The sequence below is a fragment of the Onychomys torridus genome, chromosome 2 (genome assembly GCF_903995425.1).
Source record: "Onychomys torridus chromosome 2, mOncTor1.1, whole genome shotgun sequence".
NCBI classification, from domain to species: domain Eukaryota; kingdom Metazoa; phylum Chordata; class Mammalia; order Rodentia; family Cricetidae; genus Onychomys; species Onychomys torridus.
In genome coordinates, this window is record NC_050444.1 from 161903993 (window position 1) to 161923442 (window position 19450).

Consider the following 19450-nt stretch of genomic DNA (forward strand, 5'->3'; position numbering starts at 1 on the left):
ATAGAGAGAGTTAGCAATGCTTAGAGATGTTTTTAGCTGCCACGATTTGGGGAGGGCGCTCCATCCAACAGTGATAGGGCAACAGAATTATCTGGCCCATGTCAGTGGTACAGAAAGTGTAGGGTTATAATATAGTGTGTCTTATTTTGGTGAGTTCATACTGGGCACCCCAACAGGCCCTGGGTTCTGTTTTTCCTTACTAGTAACACCTCCTTGGTCCTGCTCTTTATTCTCTCACCTGGGGATGAAGTGGAGAAACAAGTGTTTTTCTGGGGTCTTGGCAGAATAAGCCTTAGGCCCACAAGTACATGTGGTTCAGTCACATGTTCTGTTCTTCGAAGCCTTTAACTGCGCTCTTCATGACTGATGCATTGTATTTCAGCACCTGTATATAGAGTCAGGTGAGTTCAAAGACTCCATTTGTCTTGTAAACCCACTGAAGGCCAGACTGTGGCCAGGATTTGGCTTCTTTTCAGTATCAGCATGGAGTGTTCTGTGCTGTGTGCTGATATTTCTTTCTGGTCTCTGCCTTTGCTTAGAAGGAGTGCACTAAGGTCTTTCCCATCTTCTCCCAGGTTACACATTGCTTTCATGGTCTCCTGAAGAAGGTGCTGCTCCTTTCTTTAAACTCTGCATTCAGTGCTTTTTCTGTGAACCTTCTTACATAGTTTTTCTTAGTTTTCCTTCTGTAGAATAAACAGTGCGAGCTGATTTTTGCCATTAAACCTTTCAGTGTAAAAGTATGAATGAATAAAAACCAATACCTACTGTAGTTAGATTTCCTGCCTGGCCCAGTCAGGACAAATCTCTCTCACCTGCCAGTCCCACAGTTGCTCAGACCCAACCAAGAAAGCACACAGAGACTTACACTGTTTACAAATTGTATGGCCATGGCAGGCTTCTTGTTATCTACTTCTTCTATCTTAAATTAACCCATTTCTGTTAGTCTATACTTTGCCACGTGGCTTGTGGCTTACCGGTGTCTTTACATGTTGCTTGTCATGGTGGCGGCTGGCGGTGTCTCTCTCCGCCTTCCATTTCCCAGAATTCTCTTCTCTGCTTGTCCCACCTATACTTCCTGCCTGGCTACTGGCCAATCAGCATTTTATTTATACAGAGTGACATCCACAGCACTATTCTTTGTAGGCAGAGTCTGTTTAATGGAAGCCAATGGTGATGGCTTGTTTTTGTAGTCATGCCTGTTCGACAGTTGATGAAAAGTAAATTGTGGTGTTTGGGATATTTCCTGTGGGATAGCATTCCACATTCTGAGTTCTGTTAGGTCTTATGACAGTTCTTTCCCTGCCCTTGCTCATCTTTTAGTGCAGACTATATTTGCCCCTCTGTTAAACCAAGATGTGTCTTCCTTCATTAAAGATTCCTGACATGTTTCAGAATTAGGTTGTCTTCTCTACAAACATGAGACATTGCTTTTTTAGCTTTGGTCTCTTCAGTTGTGGTCAGTGAGCCTGTGAAAAAAGGAGAAGCTGCCAGGAGAGACTGTCCGTTCCCTTGGGTTGAAGCTGCTTTATGAATCCCAGGGAACCTCAGTGCTCTGGGTTGAGCTGTCTCCACAGCCTAGTGCACATGCAGTGTACTTCAAGATGTACCTTGTAGGCTACAAATAGAAGAGGCAGTATCTGGTTCCCTACTTTTTAATTGAGCTGAAAACAAAGTTAACTTTCAGAAATACATGGGTAGTTGTCCTACAGACATTTACAGGACGATGGTCAACATGGGGCTCTTTATTTTTTACCAGTAGTTATGTATAAGCTGTTTTTCCTCAGGAGTCAGAGGTAAATAAGGCAGGTCCTATTGTGTGGACGTACATTCTCATCACCACCTATTGCCCGTGGTGTGCTTCGTGATTTTGGCATGCGGCAGTGACTTCCATACAGTTCTGTGGCCCACAGTGGAGGGAGAATTTGAGACAGTTTGTGACAGGCAAACCTTGGAGGGGAAGAGACTGTCAGGTGTCTCTGGGTAAGTTCTTTCCAGCTTGTTACTTTTAATATGACTCAACAGTGTACTCTGATTATTATTTACCAAAATGGTTAAGGATTAAGGTAGAAGTATGTACTCATGTAGTGCTCTGCATTACCATTAAAGAAAAATGTAATACTGAATGAATTAGTCACACTGAGAAGCTTCGAGATCCGTCTCTCTCGTTTCCTGAAATGAGCAATCTTGAGGGTTATGGTCTGAAGGATGTGGTGGCCGGGGACACAGGGGTTGTGCTGCTGGTGGTCATTGGTTTTCTGCTGTTGGCTGTCCGCTATGCACAGGGCTTTTGGTCGTAGGTATGATATGCACTTGCAGGCACCTGAAACCTGTTCCTAATGCTGTTAGATTTTCCTTTTCAGAGTAAGAGGGACCATCTACTCATGAACGTCAAATGGTACTACCGTCAGTCTGAAGTTCCAGATTCTGTCTATCAGCATTTGGTTCAGGATCGGCATAATGAAAATGGTACGTATACTCTCTCGATGCCATGCTTTTCAATCTTAGCTTTGGGTAAAGCACTTTTTAAAAACACCATTTAAATAGAGATTGCCTCTGATAGCATTTCTCTCCAAAGAGCTTGTAATAAAGAATGTTGCTGGATCCTCTCACTCTTGCTTTTGCATTATTTTTTCATTTTCCTTAAAAACAAACCAACAACAAAAAAGGGAGGCCAAGAGAGCTATCGCACTGATTAAGAGCGTTTACTGCTCTTGTAGAGATCCAGATTCAGTTCTCAGCATCTACATCAGGCAGCTCTCAACTGCCTGTAACTCCAGTTCCAGTGGATCCAGTATCTGTGACCTCCATGGATGCCTGGTGCACATAAAACACATACATGCATATACATGATTTTAAAATCTTTAAGACCCCCCCCCCCAAATAAAAAAGTAAAAACCAGTGAGGAAAAATCCTTTGAGTATGTGCTGATGCATACGTTTTTTTAAAAATAGCAGTAATATAGTTCTTTAAGCTCCTATTTAACTTAGTGACTAGCAGTGTTAAAGCTCTGTAAGCCTGTGTCCCTTGTCCTTCCAGGAGCTCTTCCCACATCCTAGGCAGAGAGCCCATATTTGAGTTATGCTGTGGACTGTGGGTTAGGAGCTGCGTTCAGAACAGAGGACGGTAGTTTGTTGCAGCTGATTTCCACTTTTGCCTTTTATGTCTGAGCCAACACTCAGAACTTTATTGACATGGAAGTCCTGTATAAATGTACTGTGTGCAACATTTATGCAGGTGTTTAGTAGCGTCACCATGCCCTTTTGAGAGGATCCTTGTGCTCCTAGTCCCATTATTCATACGAGGTTGTGTGAGGTGGCTCGCCCTGGCATTCTGTGAAGAGGTTGAGTTTAGAGAGCCTATGGGAGTTGTGCTGGAGCAGCCAAGGATATATTATCTGTGTTCCCCAACTCACATTGCTTCTCTGATAGGCCCCAGTGAGCTTTTCATAGACTTTTGAAAAACATCTTTGAAAAGATAAAAGTCAATTAATTAAATTATGATTCCTTCCTTCCTTCCTTCCTTCCTTCCTTCCTTCCTTCCTTCCCTCCTTCCCTCCCTCCTTCCTTCCTTCCCTCCCTCCCTCCCTCCCTCCCTCCCTCCCTCCTTCCCTCCTTCCCTCCTTCCCTCCCTCCCTCCCTTATAGCTTAATAATTCTTTTTAGTCAAGTCACTGTGTGGCTTCATTCCATTTTGGAATATTTGGCAGTATACAATAGATGGGGGCCAGATGTGGTGTAGTGCACTTGGGAGGGAGAGGAAGGAGGATTATCAGTTCAAGGCAATCTCAGTTATGTAGCAACTTCAAAGCCATCCTGGACTCAGACCCTGTCAATCAGAAACAAACAGATAGAAAACATAAAATGGACAGGTTCTCTAAATATATAGTCATCACATATCTTAGGGCCAACAAAATTGCTTAGCAGGTGAAACTGCTTGCTGCCAAGCCTGACGACTTAAGTTCAGTCTCCAGACCAACATGGTAGAAGAGAAGATCTGACTTCCCCAAGTTATCCTCTGACAACTAAACACATTGCTGTGGAATGTGCTTGCCCAAATATAAGCGTATATACATGTACATGCTCACAGAATAAAACAATAAAATTAAGAAGTTGTTTTTTCTATTTTAAAAAAAGCTAGCAAATTGCTGGGATATGGCAATGTATTTCTCTCTTTTTTTAAAAATTGTGCTTGTGAAGGCATTTCAGGACACAGAAGGACTTGGTAAAAGGTCTCGTGAACATTCTAACATTTGTCAAAGCTGTATATTGTGTTCTGTTATTCCTGCTACATGTCCCATTACCTATTGGCAATACTTAGATAATAACTAGGTTTTGTTATTTTTCTTTAGTAGGAGGTAAAACCTGAGAAAAAAGTTTAGCAAAAATTTCCTACTTGTTTTGGGAAAATCTATTTTAATATCTTCTTATTTGGTTAACTAATTACTTTTCTTTTGTTTGTAGACTCTGGGAGAGAACTTGTCATCACAGATCCAGTCATCAAGAACCGGGAGCTCTTCATTTCTGATTATGTTGACACGTACCATGCTGCTGCCCTGAGGTGAGAATCCAGGTGTCAGGAGAATGTGGAGGGTGGGAGCTGGGTGCTTTGATCTGCTTTGGTAGTCATGGCACCCATCAGAGCACTCATGATCTTGCCAAGAGAACATCCCACTGTTCCCTGGGGTCACTCATTTCCAGAGGTTGCTGGCATCTCTGCTAGCCCCACTGGACCTCTTTCTCTGTTTTTCTTCTGATTTGTTTACATGCTTTCTAATTAGTGTGTCTTACTGGGAAATTACTATCCTAGTATTATTTGCTGAAGTTTTCAGGGTAAAATGTTCTGAAGATCTGTCGTTAACTTCATAAAGGTCCAGCCCTACTGCTAGAAAGATGGAAGGAGAAAAACTAAAAACACAGGTAAAACAATTATGCCAGCACGCTAATTATAGAAAGCCTAAGGGTTTATAGAAAACTTTACTAGTTCTTCTAGTTTTTCTTGTTTCTGAATATTTTTGCTAAAAAGCATGCTGAAGAGTAGGGGATACATTGAAGGTGCAATCTGAAACAGAAGGGACATCATATCCAGTTGTGATGTCAGGTAATGATGCTGAAAAGTGAGTATGTCCTGCTGTTTTTGTACTTTGTGCTCTCTCCAGAGCAGTGTGCCAGCATTTGCCATTTTGTACATGTTGTATCGATGTGTCTGGCTGGTTTGGATTCTCTTAAGTGACGTGAGAAGTATGGTACCTAACATCATAATTCTTCCCTCTCTGTAAATCATAAATAATAAAGTTGTGCCAAATGGCAACAAAATCCTTTTTTTCTGTTAAAGCATATGGGTCCAATACAAGCCGTTGAGATTTGCTGGCTTCTTACAGTGAGATGCAACCGTTTCTCACATAGTGCTCACCCCTCAGCATGCTCAGCCATAGTTCCTGGGGTTCGTGTGCAAAGTTACTTTAGGCAGAAGAGCAGGGGCATTAATACAGGACCGGGGTTTGCAAACATTGGGTCTCAGATAAATTTCATAATGGTCTTTATCTCAACTGTTCCACTCATCTTAGCTATCGTGGAACAAATTAATAGATAACACATAAATAAATGTGTTGGCTATGGTCCAGTTGAGCTTTTTTGAAAATGGAAAAGAAGAACTTTATTTAAATTTCCCTTGTTAGGCATTTTGTCCACTATTTTTCTGTTATTTAAAAATGTAAAATTGTTCTCTTGTACTACGTAAAAACAGGCAGTGGGGCCATGTGGCCTGTTGGTCAATAATACTCTGAGCCCTACCACAGGGAAGGAGTGGGTGTGTTAAATTTTACTTTCTACAGAGTTTTTGCTACATTTTGATAGTGTCTGTGGTGGTTTATAAACTCCAAATTTCCATAAGATTTTTTTTCTGTCCTTTGGAGGTGGATTTCCAGGCTAAATTAAGCCTACTTGCTGAGCAAAGGAAATTAATGGAAGTTGACTAGGTTGACAAGACCAATAGTTACTGTAGGGCAGCTGACTAATACAGCATTTGTCCTGATTTGCTTTCTGTTCTTCCCATCTCCTGGATGATTGAGGTCATGGTTTTAAAGGACCCAGGTTCTAGTTAAGGAAATGATGTAAGGTGTAACTAACTGGTCGTCTAACATGTTCTGACATAATTGCTATTTGTGGGTTTCTCAATGCTACTCAGATTTGAGGAATAATTCTCATCTAATTTGTATCATTTTTAGAAGAACTGTTTATCTCCTGTAACACCAGCTGGACACAGATAGATTTGGATTACTCTAGACAGGCTTGTACTACTCCTTCTGGGGAGGCGAAGCCATAAGCCTGCACACTGGCTTCTCCAGTAGCAATACAAGTGGTAATTTTTCCAGGGTGTCTGACTAGAGTCCTTAGTGATTGTTAGGTTTTTAATCCTCTTGATATTATCTTAAAAGTTGTCCAAAATGTAATAGGTCTGGTGTAAAACTTTCATCTCTATTTTTTAAAAATGATTTATTTTTTGAGGTTATACCATCTCACTTCCCTTTCTTTCTTCCAAGTCCTCCCATATGGTATTTTTTCCTTGCTCTTTTTCAGATTCATGGCCTCTTGTTTGCATTAATTGTTGTTACATACAGATAGGAATTATGTACATAAGTACAGCTTGCTTTGTCTTTATAATGTTATGTGTATGTGTGTTTTCAGAGTTGACCATTTGATATTGCATAACCACTATAAGTGTAGTCCCCACCTCTCATTAAGGAAACTTCTCCAATTTTGGGTTTTTTATTTGTTTCTCATGCTTTGGTGTTTTGTTTGCCTGCATTAAGTATGTTGGTCCCTTAGAACTGGAGTTACAGACAGCTGTGAGCTGCCATATGGGTGCTGGGAATTGAACCTGGGTTCTCTAGAAGAGCAGCTAGTGCTCTTAACCACAGAGTCATCTCTCTAGCCCCCAGTTTTGTTTTATTAGACTTAAATGAAGTGTCCTTTTGTGATGTGAAGACTGGGTGGTAAGCAGTCATTTTGTCACTCATGGTCTGGCTTGGTAAATCTTTTTGAAAACTTGACATTTGCTGTAGTTTGATGCTCAGTATATGGCTCTAACCTTAATTCTCAGTAGTAATGTGCTCACCACAAAAAGTTTAGGGCTGCCTTTGTGGTTACCACCCATCAAACAGGATGGAATGGCAGATTCCTAGTCATCTCAGTTCATTACTTTTTTCTTCTCCAAAGTTAGGGCACTTTAGCTTAAACATTTGGTGAGTGAGAGGTGATGGATGATTGAGAGACAGCTTTTTCTGCCAGGTTCTCTTTTACAACTCACCCACAGGAAAGAGTACTTTCTTTCTCATACATGTAAACCGGTACTGCTGTAGATAGATTTGAGTTTTGAAGGGACACAAATAAAACAGTTTGTAAGCACATGAAAGGGATCAGATGAGTGTTTAAAAAAAAACAAAAAAACACCCAGAGGACAAGAAAGGAAAAAGAAAAAGGCCCATAATGTTGGCTCTCGGCACCATTCTTTACAAGATCAAAGGATGCAGTACATGGATTCATGCCGCGTGCAGCCATTGACCGTGCTCTGCCGTACGATTCACTTGGGATGAAGCTGATATCTATATTTTTTCTTTCAAGCTGGTGCTAGAGTTAGGTTATAAAAGAGAAAAGAGAGCTTTGTCCTTTAGTTACCATAAATCAAAAGGAAAACAAAATTCCTCTGCAGCCTTTGCTTTGTAAGTTGTGACATCTTAGCTTTTTCTTACCCAAACGAATTGATTCTCAGTCTAGACTCTGTTGAGAAGTGTGTGCTGAGGCCAGTGTTACTGTGTGCTGTGACCAGTTTTGAGCCCTTGGCCTTGGCCATTCCTCATCTTTATCTTCCTGACACATTTTTATGTAGGTGCTTGCTTTCTTCTTTCCTGACCCTTACTCACCACTGCCATTACAGAAACCAGCATCTTGAGTCAATTACTGCTTGTGTTTTTGGTTGACATTGTGACATAATAGTGAAAAGTGCCATATTGAAACAGGATGACTTCGGTTTAATCCTGCTGGTACAAGCTTTGTGACCAGAATCAAATTGGTTAATTTTTTAATCATCCTTTTGATACTTGTTCATGGTCATGTGAACTAGCAGTGACCTCATGACCTGAACATATATCTTCTGGCTTAGCATCCACTACAGCAGGCATGTGGAAAACACTCAGAGAGGGCCTCGTATGTGGTGGCCTTACTAATGTTCTCTTTTGGTTACTGCATTTCAATGAAGTCTATAAAAATTAGTGTTCAAGGAAGAAAAGCTTGTAATACTGTTATTTATGGTACTGATGATATTTGGTATCCATGGATTTCCTTCCTTCCTTCCTTCCTTCCTTCCTTCCTTCCTTCCTTCCTTCCTATTTTTTCCCTCCCGCTAAGACAGAATTTCTCTGTGAAACAGTCCTGGCTGTCCTGGAACTCACTCTGTAGACCAGACTGGCCTTGAAATCACAGAAACGGGATTTCATTTCTTGGTGGATTGATTGAGTATTCACATAACTTTGGTATAGGAAGCAAAATAGCCCTGGGAGTGATCTTGAAAAAGAGTGTGGTCGTGTGGTTATCTATCTCTTGCAGTCTGCAGGTGCTGATGCTTTCCCCCTTTAAAGTGACTGGGAATGTGTGCTGTGAGCATGCCCTGACCTGAAAACGGAATGGAAGATCAGAAATGGCCCTTGAATGAGTGCTATTTTCCAGCTTGCTCACTATTTGCCTCCTATTTCTACTAGTCACAAGAAATAAATATACTAAGGCAGTTCAGGCTGTACTCTACCGTCTTACCTAGGGATTCATATTTTAGAGAGGTAACTTAGGGTAAGTTTTCTAAACTTCAGGGCCAAGAATCCTTGACTAATTATTCAGAGCTTCTGGTTTTCATTATGTTTACCTGCATTAACATACCTTGTCACTTTGCCATGAACAGCTGTCATTGTATTTATGGGTTAAAATGGATTAATTTCCTTTGTAGAGAATCACTTAAGAAGTTTCATGTATTGCAGAGCTCTTTGTCTTGCAGCTTCAGCTGCACTTTTTGGGCTGACTTAAAACATCCTTATTACTTTGTCCACACATGCATCACTGTGCAGCACACTTTGTCTGTGTCTTTGTGTACACACGGTAGTGCGTCATTGGACAGGACACCTTCTTCGTGTCTTTGTCCACACATTACTTAGCACCTTATTGCCCTGCTGTATTATAAGCTTTATCATGTGTTCCAATGTCTAGACTAGTTCTCCCTTTTAAAATTATTTGCTTTTCCACATGAGCCTTGGTGTTGACTTGTTTCTTTCTGTGAAGATGCTAGTATTTGCCAAGTTGGCTGTATTGACTAGCCGATGGAGAAAGCCTGTGTTGACTTTTCTATCTGACAACACATTGTATTTTCTACGTGGTTTATAGTGACTCGTATGCTCCAGGAGAGCTGGCCATTTGTCTTCTGTGGGCTTTGCACAGCTTCCCTCAGTTCTTTCTTTCCTAAGCACTTGATTGTAAGACTGTTGAACCTTGAAATCTGCATAATAGTGCATATTCTTTTTTATGGACTCTCATATTCTTAAAAGTTGCTTGTATATTAAGTTGTAAGACAAAAATGTCTGATTATATTGCTATAAATTAGTAGCTTGCCATGAAAAACAAAGGAATAAAAGCCCTCTACACTCAGAAATGTAATACTTCCTATTAAAACAACTTCTGATATAAGGGGCAGTTTAAGCTAAAAGAAAAGAAGTTTGCAAAAATGAAAAGAAAGATGCAATATATTCCTGGCTTGCATTCAAGAAATGGTCAAAGGAAAATTAGTTGAACTAAAGACATCAGTAAACAAATTTTAAGAAGTTTTAATGAATGAGTTCCCCAGCTTATGAAAGAATGAATAAACAAACAAAAAAATCAAAAGAATGTGCTGACTTTTGTCCTGGTTACATGAAGAAGTATTTAGGTCAATCTTGTTTAAGGGATCTAGGTACGAGTAGGATTTCTGCACTGCCTAGAGTTGCGAGTATTTGTTAGCATAGTTACCACCATGCTAATTTTTGTGTGTGCATTGTTAAGTAGAGAAACCACCATGAAAACTATGCACAACCATCTGCTTAAGAAATCAAGAAGGGATTCTGAAAATGTCCATGTAGTACATGGTAAGACAATAGATGTCATATGAAACCTGAGAAAGTAATTTCACAAACATTTCTCTACTTTAATCTGGTAGGATAGAAAGTCCTGTCTTTCAAGATCCTTCATTGTTTTTGTTATTGAGTAAGGCTTTTTTGTTTTACATAAACTTCAGGAATGGGAAGACTTTCCTAGTTATTGATAATTTAAAGAAATGAGTCTTACTCCTATTCCCTCCTTGTGTTATATTGAAGGCTCTGTCCTCACCGTTGGTCCTTCCTTCACTGTCTCTACTTGTGTAGAATGGACCACCAACTCTGGACGCCCCACTGAAGGGTTGGTCACTGATCCTTCCTGCCTGGTTTTTGAGTGTGGGTTTGTTTGTTTTGTATATACATCATGCTTGCAACCCTCCTGGCTCAGCCTCCCTGGTGCCAGGGTTACAGGTATGTACCACCACCCCAGCTGAGGTGAGACTTTTCTAGAGTGCCTCCTTTAATGGTGCATGACTGCATGGGAGCTCTCCTGCCCTTACTTGCATTCTGTTAGCAGTAAAGAATTACTTTAGGAATGGGGGTGACAGGACCATAGAAAACTCTGAAACCAGATGTTTCAAACAGATGGAAATGATGGCAGTTCTCTCTTTAACACTCAATCCCCTCTCATCCATTTGACCACACACTGTGAGATAATTAATACCTTGCTTTTGAGTGATCCGGTGTTGTCCCAACTCTCCTGTCTCCTAGAGCTCTGCCAAGAGTGTATGCGTGTGTGTGATAGGAAGTTGGGCCCACTGCCTGCCGTGCTATTTCTAGCCTTGCCTTGGGTTCCTGGTGTCTGGAAGTAGCTCTCTGAATTCTTGAAGCGTCTCTCAGGTTTTGGCTATAGGACGGTTTGACTTTGGCTGATGGTCACACCTAGAGATGTTGCTGTTTCCTTCTGTAGTCACATGACACTGCCTGGAAGTTGGGAATTATTCATATACTGTAACCCAACTTTGTGGAAACCTAGATGGAAAGTTTAACTCTTAGATGTTAAACAAGGACCAGAAACTGTGTATTCAAAGTGGTGAGGATTGCTATCAATTGAGCCAGCAGTTAAGGTCCTCCTTCAGTGTAGTGGGGGGAAAAAGACTCATTTTGCTTCAGAAAAGGTTTAAATTGAAATTTTTATTATGTATTTCCTCAATTATTTTAATATTCTTCTTGTTTCTAGTTTGCTTAAGTTCATTTTATTACAGCCCTGCCTTAAGATCCTCCTTTGTTGTTCATGTTCTGTGGGTTTTGTTGTGACAACTTTACTTGGTAGAGGCTTGTGGACAATCCACTGTTTTGATTATTACTCCACTGCAGTGATTGTCTAGCCACAACACCTCAGTCCCAGTTTATCTCTGTGGTTTAACTGTTTTTATTTTATCACAAAGTAAAAGCAACTGTGATACAAAGTTGTAAACTGAAGCAATCCTTAAACAAAACGATTGCCAGTTGTGCATGGTGACTGAGTGTGTGTTGAACACCAGATTCAGACATGTGTTTCCCTCACCCTCACCCCTTCTAATTGTATTGTTGGTTTGGAATGCAACTTATTTAAATATACTTTTTGTCTTTTGTTTTTCCCCAGAGGGAAGTGTAACATCTCCCATTTTTCTGACATATTTGCTGCTCGAGAGTTTAAAGCCCGTGTGGACTCATTTTTCTACATATTAGGCTACAACCCTGAGACAAGGTAAGTGAATCAGTTATGCCCATTCAGAGTTTTTCCTTTTTCTCACTTACATGTGTATGTACTTGTTCGTTTACTATCTATACTTAAGTTATTAAGGTACCAAAAAATGACTCCAAAATCCTATGTAAACCTCAGCATTTAATATGGTTTGTTGTTTGCTTTTCCTTTTATTAGGCAAGAAAAGGTGCAGAAGTAAGGGTGTAGAGAAGAGAGAGAAGGATAGAGTACATCTGTCGGTCTGTTCTTTGGACCTCTGGTAGATTATTTCCTTGATGCAGACTTTGTTAAGCTTTCCATAATGTGTTGGAAAGAGGTCAGTTGGAAAGGTTGTTAGTTCTTTGTTGTTCAGTTTGCTGTAGGTAGTGAGACCTCAAGAACTCTCATGAAAGGTCTGGTTGAGACTAGTGGTAGGAAGTGGACAGGACCTATTCCTGCCATTTTGGTAAGTTGTACATGAGTAACAGAGTAATTATTCACATGTGTAGTGAGTCTTTTTCTGTCCCACCAGCCAGTTCTCAAATAATGATATGGAGACTTCTTTAATTATGAGATCTTGACTTACAGCCTAGGCTTGTTCCTAACTAGCCCTTATAACTTCACCCATTTCTGTTAATCAGCATTCTGCCACATACTGCCCATCCTACTTCTGTGTCTCCTGGTGGTCTCTTGAGCACCTAGATTCATCACCTGCCTAGCTATTGGCCATTCAATTCTTTGTTAAACCAATCACAGCAATGTGTCTTCACACAGTATACAATATCTTACAACATATATGAAGGGCAGTGTGGCTATGAGAAATGCACTTCACCAGTAAAGGTACACAGCCTGAAAGTGGAAGATGGCCCTAGTCCTGGTTAGCTTTAACTTTAACTTGACAAAGCCTAAAGTCAGCTGAAAGGAGAGTCTCATTGAGTCATTAACTGGGTCAGATTGACTTATAAGCATGTCTGTCAGGGGTTGACTTGATTGCTCATTGATTCTGGAGGATCCAGCGTACTGTGATTAGCACCATTCCTTGGGCAGGTGATCTTGGGCTGTGTAAGAAAGCTAGATAAGGGCTGAAGAGATGGCTCAGCAGTTAAGATCCCTGGGATCCTGAGTTCAGTTCCCAGCAACCACATGGTGGCTCCCAACCATCCGTAATGAGATTTGGTGTTCTCTTCTGGCCTGTAGGCATACATGCAATTAGAACACTGTATACATAATAAATAAATCTTTTTTTTTTTTTTTTTAAGAAAGGAAGGAAGGAAGAAAGCAAGCAAGCTAGATAAAGCTAGATGGTAGTGTTGCTCACCTTTAGTCTCAGTACTCGAGAGGAAGAGGCAGGCGGATCTCTGAGTCTACAGAGTGAGTTCCAGGAAGCCAGGCCTGTTACACAGAGAAACCCTGTCTTGGGGGAAAGCAAAGAAAGAAAGAAAAACTAGCTAAGGGAATGGAGAGATGGCTTAACAGTCAAGAGTGCTTGCTATGCTTACAGAGGACCCAAGTTCGGTTCCCAGCACCCACATGGTGACTCAGAACTACCTATAACTTCAGTTACAGAAAAAGAATCTCATACCCTTTTTCTGAACACCCATGCTACACATAAACTAATGTAGGCAAACATAAGTACACATAAATAAAATTAATTTTAAAAACCTAAATAAATTTTTTAGAAGACAGAGAGAAAAAAGAAGCCAGGTGGTGGGGTCACACACCTTTAATCCTAGTACTTGGGAGGCAGAGGCAGGTGGATCTCTGAGTTTGAGACCAGCCTGATTTATAGAGCAAGTTCCGGGACAGCCAGGCTACAAAGAGAAGCCTTGTCTTGAAAAATCAAAAAAAAGAAAAGAAAAGAAAGCTAGCTAGGTATGTCTTCATGTTTCTTGCTATACTTCTTTGGCTATGAAGTGAGTTCCTTGGCTAGACTTGCTGCTTGTGTGGAATGGCAAGCAGGATTACCTTGAAGTTCCTTCAGTGATGATCTAGAGTTGTAAGCTAAAACAAACCTTTCTTTCCCTATGTTGTTTTTTGTCAGAACGTTTTATCAAACACAAATGAAACCAGAACAACTGTTAGCAGCATGCCAATCAACTGGACACTGAAAACAAACTGGGAGAGCCCTGGTTCCATGTGCTAAAATAGATGCCAAGCCTTAGAGGAGATGAAGGTCACTGTGTAGTGACAAAGGGAACAATTCATTTGGAGATTTTTGTTGTTTTTAGTCACACACACACACACACACACACACACACACACCCCACAGGGTTTCACTACTTACCTCTGGCTGTCCTAGAACTCATTATGTAGTCCTGGCTGGTCTGGAATTCATAGAGACCTGCCTGCCTCTGCCTCCTGAGTACCAGAATTAAAGAAACCAGGCTCCATTAGGAGATTAATAACAGTTGCAAATAGATGTGCACTGAACATCGAGGCTAAAACAAATACTGCCGTATAGAAAGGCCCAAAGAGGTAAAAATAAAAATGATATAATGGGTGATTTTTAGTAGCTCATTGTCATCAATGAATATGGTCATCCACATCTCCTGTTCCATCTCCCAAAATCAACAAAGAAACTTCAGCATTAGAACCATACCGCAGAGCAAAGGGACTTAACAGATGCCTAGAAAACAACTGCAAAACACACATCTTTCCATAAACAAATACATTTTAGGTCATCACAGAAACCCTCACAGGGGCTGGAGAGATGGTTTGGCAGCTCAGAGCACTTGTGGCTCTCACAGAGCCTCTGTATTTGATTCCCAGGCCCCACATGATGGCTCCAGTTTAGGAGATTGCACCATTCTCAAGAGCTTGGGCCGGTTCCAGGCCTGCATATGGTGTATGTACATACATCCAGGCTGAACAGTCATACATATAAAGTAAAATAAGTAAATGTTAAAAAAAAATTCTTTTTCGCTGGGCGGTGGTGGTGCACGCCTTTAATCCCAGCACTCGGGAGGCAGAACCAGGTGGATTTCTGTGAGTTCGAGGCTAGCCTGGTCTACAGAGTGAAATCCAGCGCAGGCACCAAAACTACACAGAGAAACCCTGACTCGAAAAACAAAACAAAAACAATAATAATAATAAATAAATAAATAATTCAAATCTCAAAGAAAAACTATTAAAATGATTTCTTAGATTTAATTAAATCATAGCAGAATAAGGCACAAAACCAATAGCAAAAGAAATTACAGAAACTATTGGCTCAGGAGATAGCTCAGCTAGGAAAACGCTTGCTTTGCAAACATGAGGATCCAAATTCAGTCCTCAGAACCCATGTAAATAAAAGCATGCATTGTGGTGCTTTCACTTACAATCCTAACATCAGGGAGGCAGAAACTGGAGCTTGCTGGTCAGTCAGCCTAGTCTAGTTGGCAAGTTCCAGGTCAATAAAAAGACCTTCTTGGTCAGGAGGTAGTAGCATACGACCTTTAATCCCAGCACTCAGGAGACAGAAACAGTCAGATCTCTGAGTTTGGCTAGCCTGGTCCACAGAGAGAGAGTTCTAGGACAGCCAGGACTACCCAGACCCTTCAAAAGAAACAAAGTTGGTGTCTTCACGAAGCTTGTGCACACATGTGAACACACACACACACACACACACACACACACACACACACGTGCGCGCACGCGCTATACACATGCTCATGGTCATTGAAATTAGAGCTGGAATTTAAAAATTCTTAAAAGCACATGAAAATGAAAACACTACTTATCTGAACCTCTGGAATGCCATGAAGGCAGTTGTACAAAGACATGTACTGCTGTGAAGGCTGTATGTTACATTCAGCATTCTAGACACTGCCCATTCTCCTGCCCTCTTGCAAAATTACTCAATAAACTATTCTTGCTTTAAAAACCACAGAGATTTCTACAACAACATTAGGTTTAATTATGCACTTTAAGGTCATAGAAAAATAAGAACAAACCTAACCAACCAAAAACTAGTAGACAGAAATAATTAGGATCAGGAATGAAATTAATGAAACAGAGCCTTAAGACAGTACAATAAGTCAGAGAACTGGTTCTTTGAAAATATAAATTGACAAGAAGTAACAACTTGGATTAATACATTAGAGATGAAAATTGGAACATTACTTCAGGTAACAATGATGTCCTAAGAATTATCAGGGAGTATGTTGAATAAGCTATATTCCAGAAGCTGGAAATATTAGGAAAAAAATGGATAAATAAATATGATCTCACTACAACAGCATTCAGTTTGCCTAACACAGGAATGCTAGTTTGAGTTCACTCATACTTTTCTTGGGTAATGAAAGACATGATAATGCACATATTTAAAACTAACTGCGGGTTCTGGTGGCTCAGGCTTCTTGGGAGGTTGAGGCAAGAGGATCACAAATTCAACATCTGCCTTTGCTACAGAGTGAATTTAGAACCAGCCTGGGCAACTTGATAAGACCTTCCCTTCAAATTAAAAGTAGAAAGGGGTTGGAATGTAGCTCAGTGGTAGAATGCTTGCAAAACATGCACAAAACCCTATGACCAATCTCAAAAAAGAGAGAGGGACAGTGACTTGAAATACTATTATCAAATACATTCTTAGTACATGCATGGCCTATATTTGAAAATGAAAAGCTCAAATTTCATTTTGCTAAAGAAAACAGACCCTCATAAAGGTAGTAAAAATTGATTCCTTATAGGGCCATCTAAAATGAAGATAAGAACAGTTTAAGTAGGGGCTGGCTCAGCTGTTAAAAGCCCTTGCTGTTCTTACAGAGGTCTCAGGTTTGGTTCCCAGCATCCATCTGACACCCTCCTCTTCCATGGACTAGGCTAGCATGTGGTGCATAGACAAACATGCAGGCAAACTCATACACATTTAAAAAAAAAAATGGCTAGTTTTTTCTTATACCAATAATGAATTTACCATGACAGGGACTCAAGAAAAAAATATTTGCATTCACAGTAGCTTTAAAGAAAAACTGGGCTGGGCCGGTAGATGCTGGCACATGCCTTTAATCCCAGCACTCATCCCAACAGTGGCAGAGGACCTGTTACACAGAGAAGCCCTGTCTTGAAAAGCCAAAATAAAGAGGGTGGGGAGGGGCTGCGTACTGAACTAGCACATGCAGGCTGTGTGTTCACTCCCTAGTGCCACATATATACCCCTTCCCCTACATGGCAGGAATAAGCCTAATCAAAGAAGGAAGACTTTTATAATAGAAATTTTAAAAACACTGCTCTGGGGCTGGAGTAATGCCTCTTTTAAGAACACAAAACGTTCTTCCAGAGAACCTGGGTTCAGTTCCGAGCACCTACATCAGGTGGCTTATAACCACCTGTAACTCTAGCTCCTGGGGATCTGACATCCTTATCTGGTCTCCATGGACACCCAAGTGTACATATAAACACATGTAAATAAAAATAAATATACAGAAAACAATACAATTTTTAAAACCCTCTACTCTAAAGACATTTAGAAGAAAAGCCCTCCATGCTTATGAGATTGCAAAATTAATACTGTATAAATAGCTTATTCCTAAAGCAGTCTGGAACTAGTGTCATCCTCATCACTTTCCATTGCTGTTCTTTATAGAGCTAAAGGTAATCTTAAAACTTTGGTGGAAGTACCAAGTGTTGTAAGTAACTGAAGCAACCCTAAGCAGAAAGAGCAGTTTGGGGCGGTTCTGTAACATCTGACTGGAAGTATACCACAGAGCTAGCTATAGGAACATCAGTAGTGATACTGGCATAGAGGCCAGCTACAGCCACCAGGTTTTCACAAGAGATGCCAGAACATAGACACTGGAGAAAAGAGCAGCACTTCTTCAAACAAAAGATGCTGCTAAGTCTACATATCTAACATGGAGAGGGCTGAAACTAATCTGTCTTTCATCTCATGCAAAAGCTATCCAACATAGATTGCAAACTTCTCTATAAGACGTGAAGCTACAAAAGACTCCACTAGCTTACTAAGGAACAGTAAGAGTTGACAAGTGGGGTTGCATGCAGTAAAATCCTTCTGCAAGCAAAGGAAACTCGGGGTCTACAAGTGGGAGAAAGCCCTTTGCCGACTTCACATCTTGTGTTTTCTTTTATGAGATGTGAGTGAGGGGAGAGAGAGAGATAGGAAAGGAGAGGGATAATGAGAAACAACAGTGTTGTGGAGACAGAAGAAAGGCAAACCCACTCGTTTTCTTCATATGCAGAAAATAAGTGGGTGGCCATATGGTGGGGAGCCATATAATGTATGTTTTCTCTCATACATGTAATCTAGCTTTACCTAATGTGAATTTCATTTATAGGACCAATCTATTGCAGCTCAACCAAAGACTGGTGTTTTGGAAAGAAAATACCATATATTTTCTTTTGTTTGCTTTTTAAATCAAGAATAATAATTGTTACAAAACCATCTACAATAATTGGATCTGTGATCTTTTCAACTCTAAAATGCAAAAAAGATCTGAAATCCTAACAGTATATGTTCAGTGACACCAGAATTCATTTTGTGACCACACCTCACTTACACTGATCTGAGGCTATACTTGTAATTCAGTGTACTTTGTGTAAATTTGCCCATTTTAATATAAAATACAAATGTAGTTATGGCTTAGGTGCTCCTAGGATGCTATATACTATATCATGTGGTTATTATGATTGAAAGTTCCTAACCCTGAAAAACCTCTGACCCTAAGGGTCTCAGATTTAGATAAGGGAATGTGACTCCATCCATTTTCCCTTGTCATTTAAGGAGCTAAACTTTCTGCTCAAATAAAGTACGAAGGGTGAGTGACATGTGAGAGCTTCAAGCAGCCTAACCTCGAACCCTCAGTATTCAGCTCTGATTTCAGAGTCTGTTTCTGATATCCGTATACTCAGGGAACATTCACTGGTCTTATGTGAACAAGATTCATCCCACATTTACTTCTGTGAGTGAGTGCTCTCTGTAAAATAGTGTTATTGTGCTTTTCTTTTATATGAAGAATCTAATTCAAATTCTACGGACTACTTACAAAATAAATTTCAGGCTAGACAGTTGGCTCACTCCTTTAATCCCAGCAATTGGGAGGCAGAGACAAGTGGATCTCCGAATTCCAGGCCAGCCTGGTCTACAGAGTAAGTTCCAGGACAGCCAGGGTAGTTACATAGGTAGGTAGTTACCTGTCTCAAAAACAAAACATAAACAAAACCCAAAATAAATAAAGTTCAGCCAGGAGTTGGTGGCTTATGCTTTCAATTCCTGCACTAGAAGGCAAAGGCAGGTGAATTTCTTAGTTTGAGGTCTACATAGTGAGTTCCAGGACAACCAGGGCTAAACAGAGAAACCTTATCTCAAAATCCCCCCGCCCCAAAAAAAGGAAAGAAATCTAGGCTCTGAGATCTTGGTAAACAGAACCAGTTAGACCTGCTGTACAGTCAGGCAAAACCCCAGAGTCTTTGGTTGAGCTGCAATAAATTGGTCTTAACCATGGTTCTTTGTCTGTTTTCACTGGCCTTACTTGCTTCACTTAGTACCTCATATCCATTTAATTGACTGCTCATCTTTGAGTTAAGATCAGCCCTGGGAAGGACTGTCTCCTTTTGAATCTGGCATGCCTGGGCTCTAGTCTCATGCGGCCACTTTATCTTTATGTCTGTCAGTGAGGT

The 19450-nt window shown here is 40.5% G+C and overlaps 1 protein-coding gene across 5 annotated transcripts in view; it reads left to right on the forward strand.

Annotated features, from left to right (window-relative positions):
- The window catches only part of Rere (arginine-glutamic acid dipeptide repeats), a 376646-nt gene that overhangs the window by 213646 nt on the left and 143550 nt on the right, over positions 1-19450 (forward strand). For all 5 annotated transcript variants that reach the window (XM_036177343.1, XM_036177344.1, XM_036177345.1 and 2 more), the window contains 3 exons: positions 2364-2469; positions 4463-4559; positions 11753-11857. In XM_036177343.1, coding sequence (XP_036033236.1) covers positions 2364-2469; positions 4463-4559; positions 11753-11857 — 308 coding nt within the window. The remainder of the gene's footprint in view (positions 1-2363; positions 2470-4462; positions 4560-11752; positions 11858-19450) is intronic.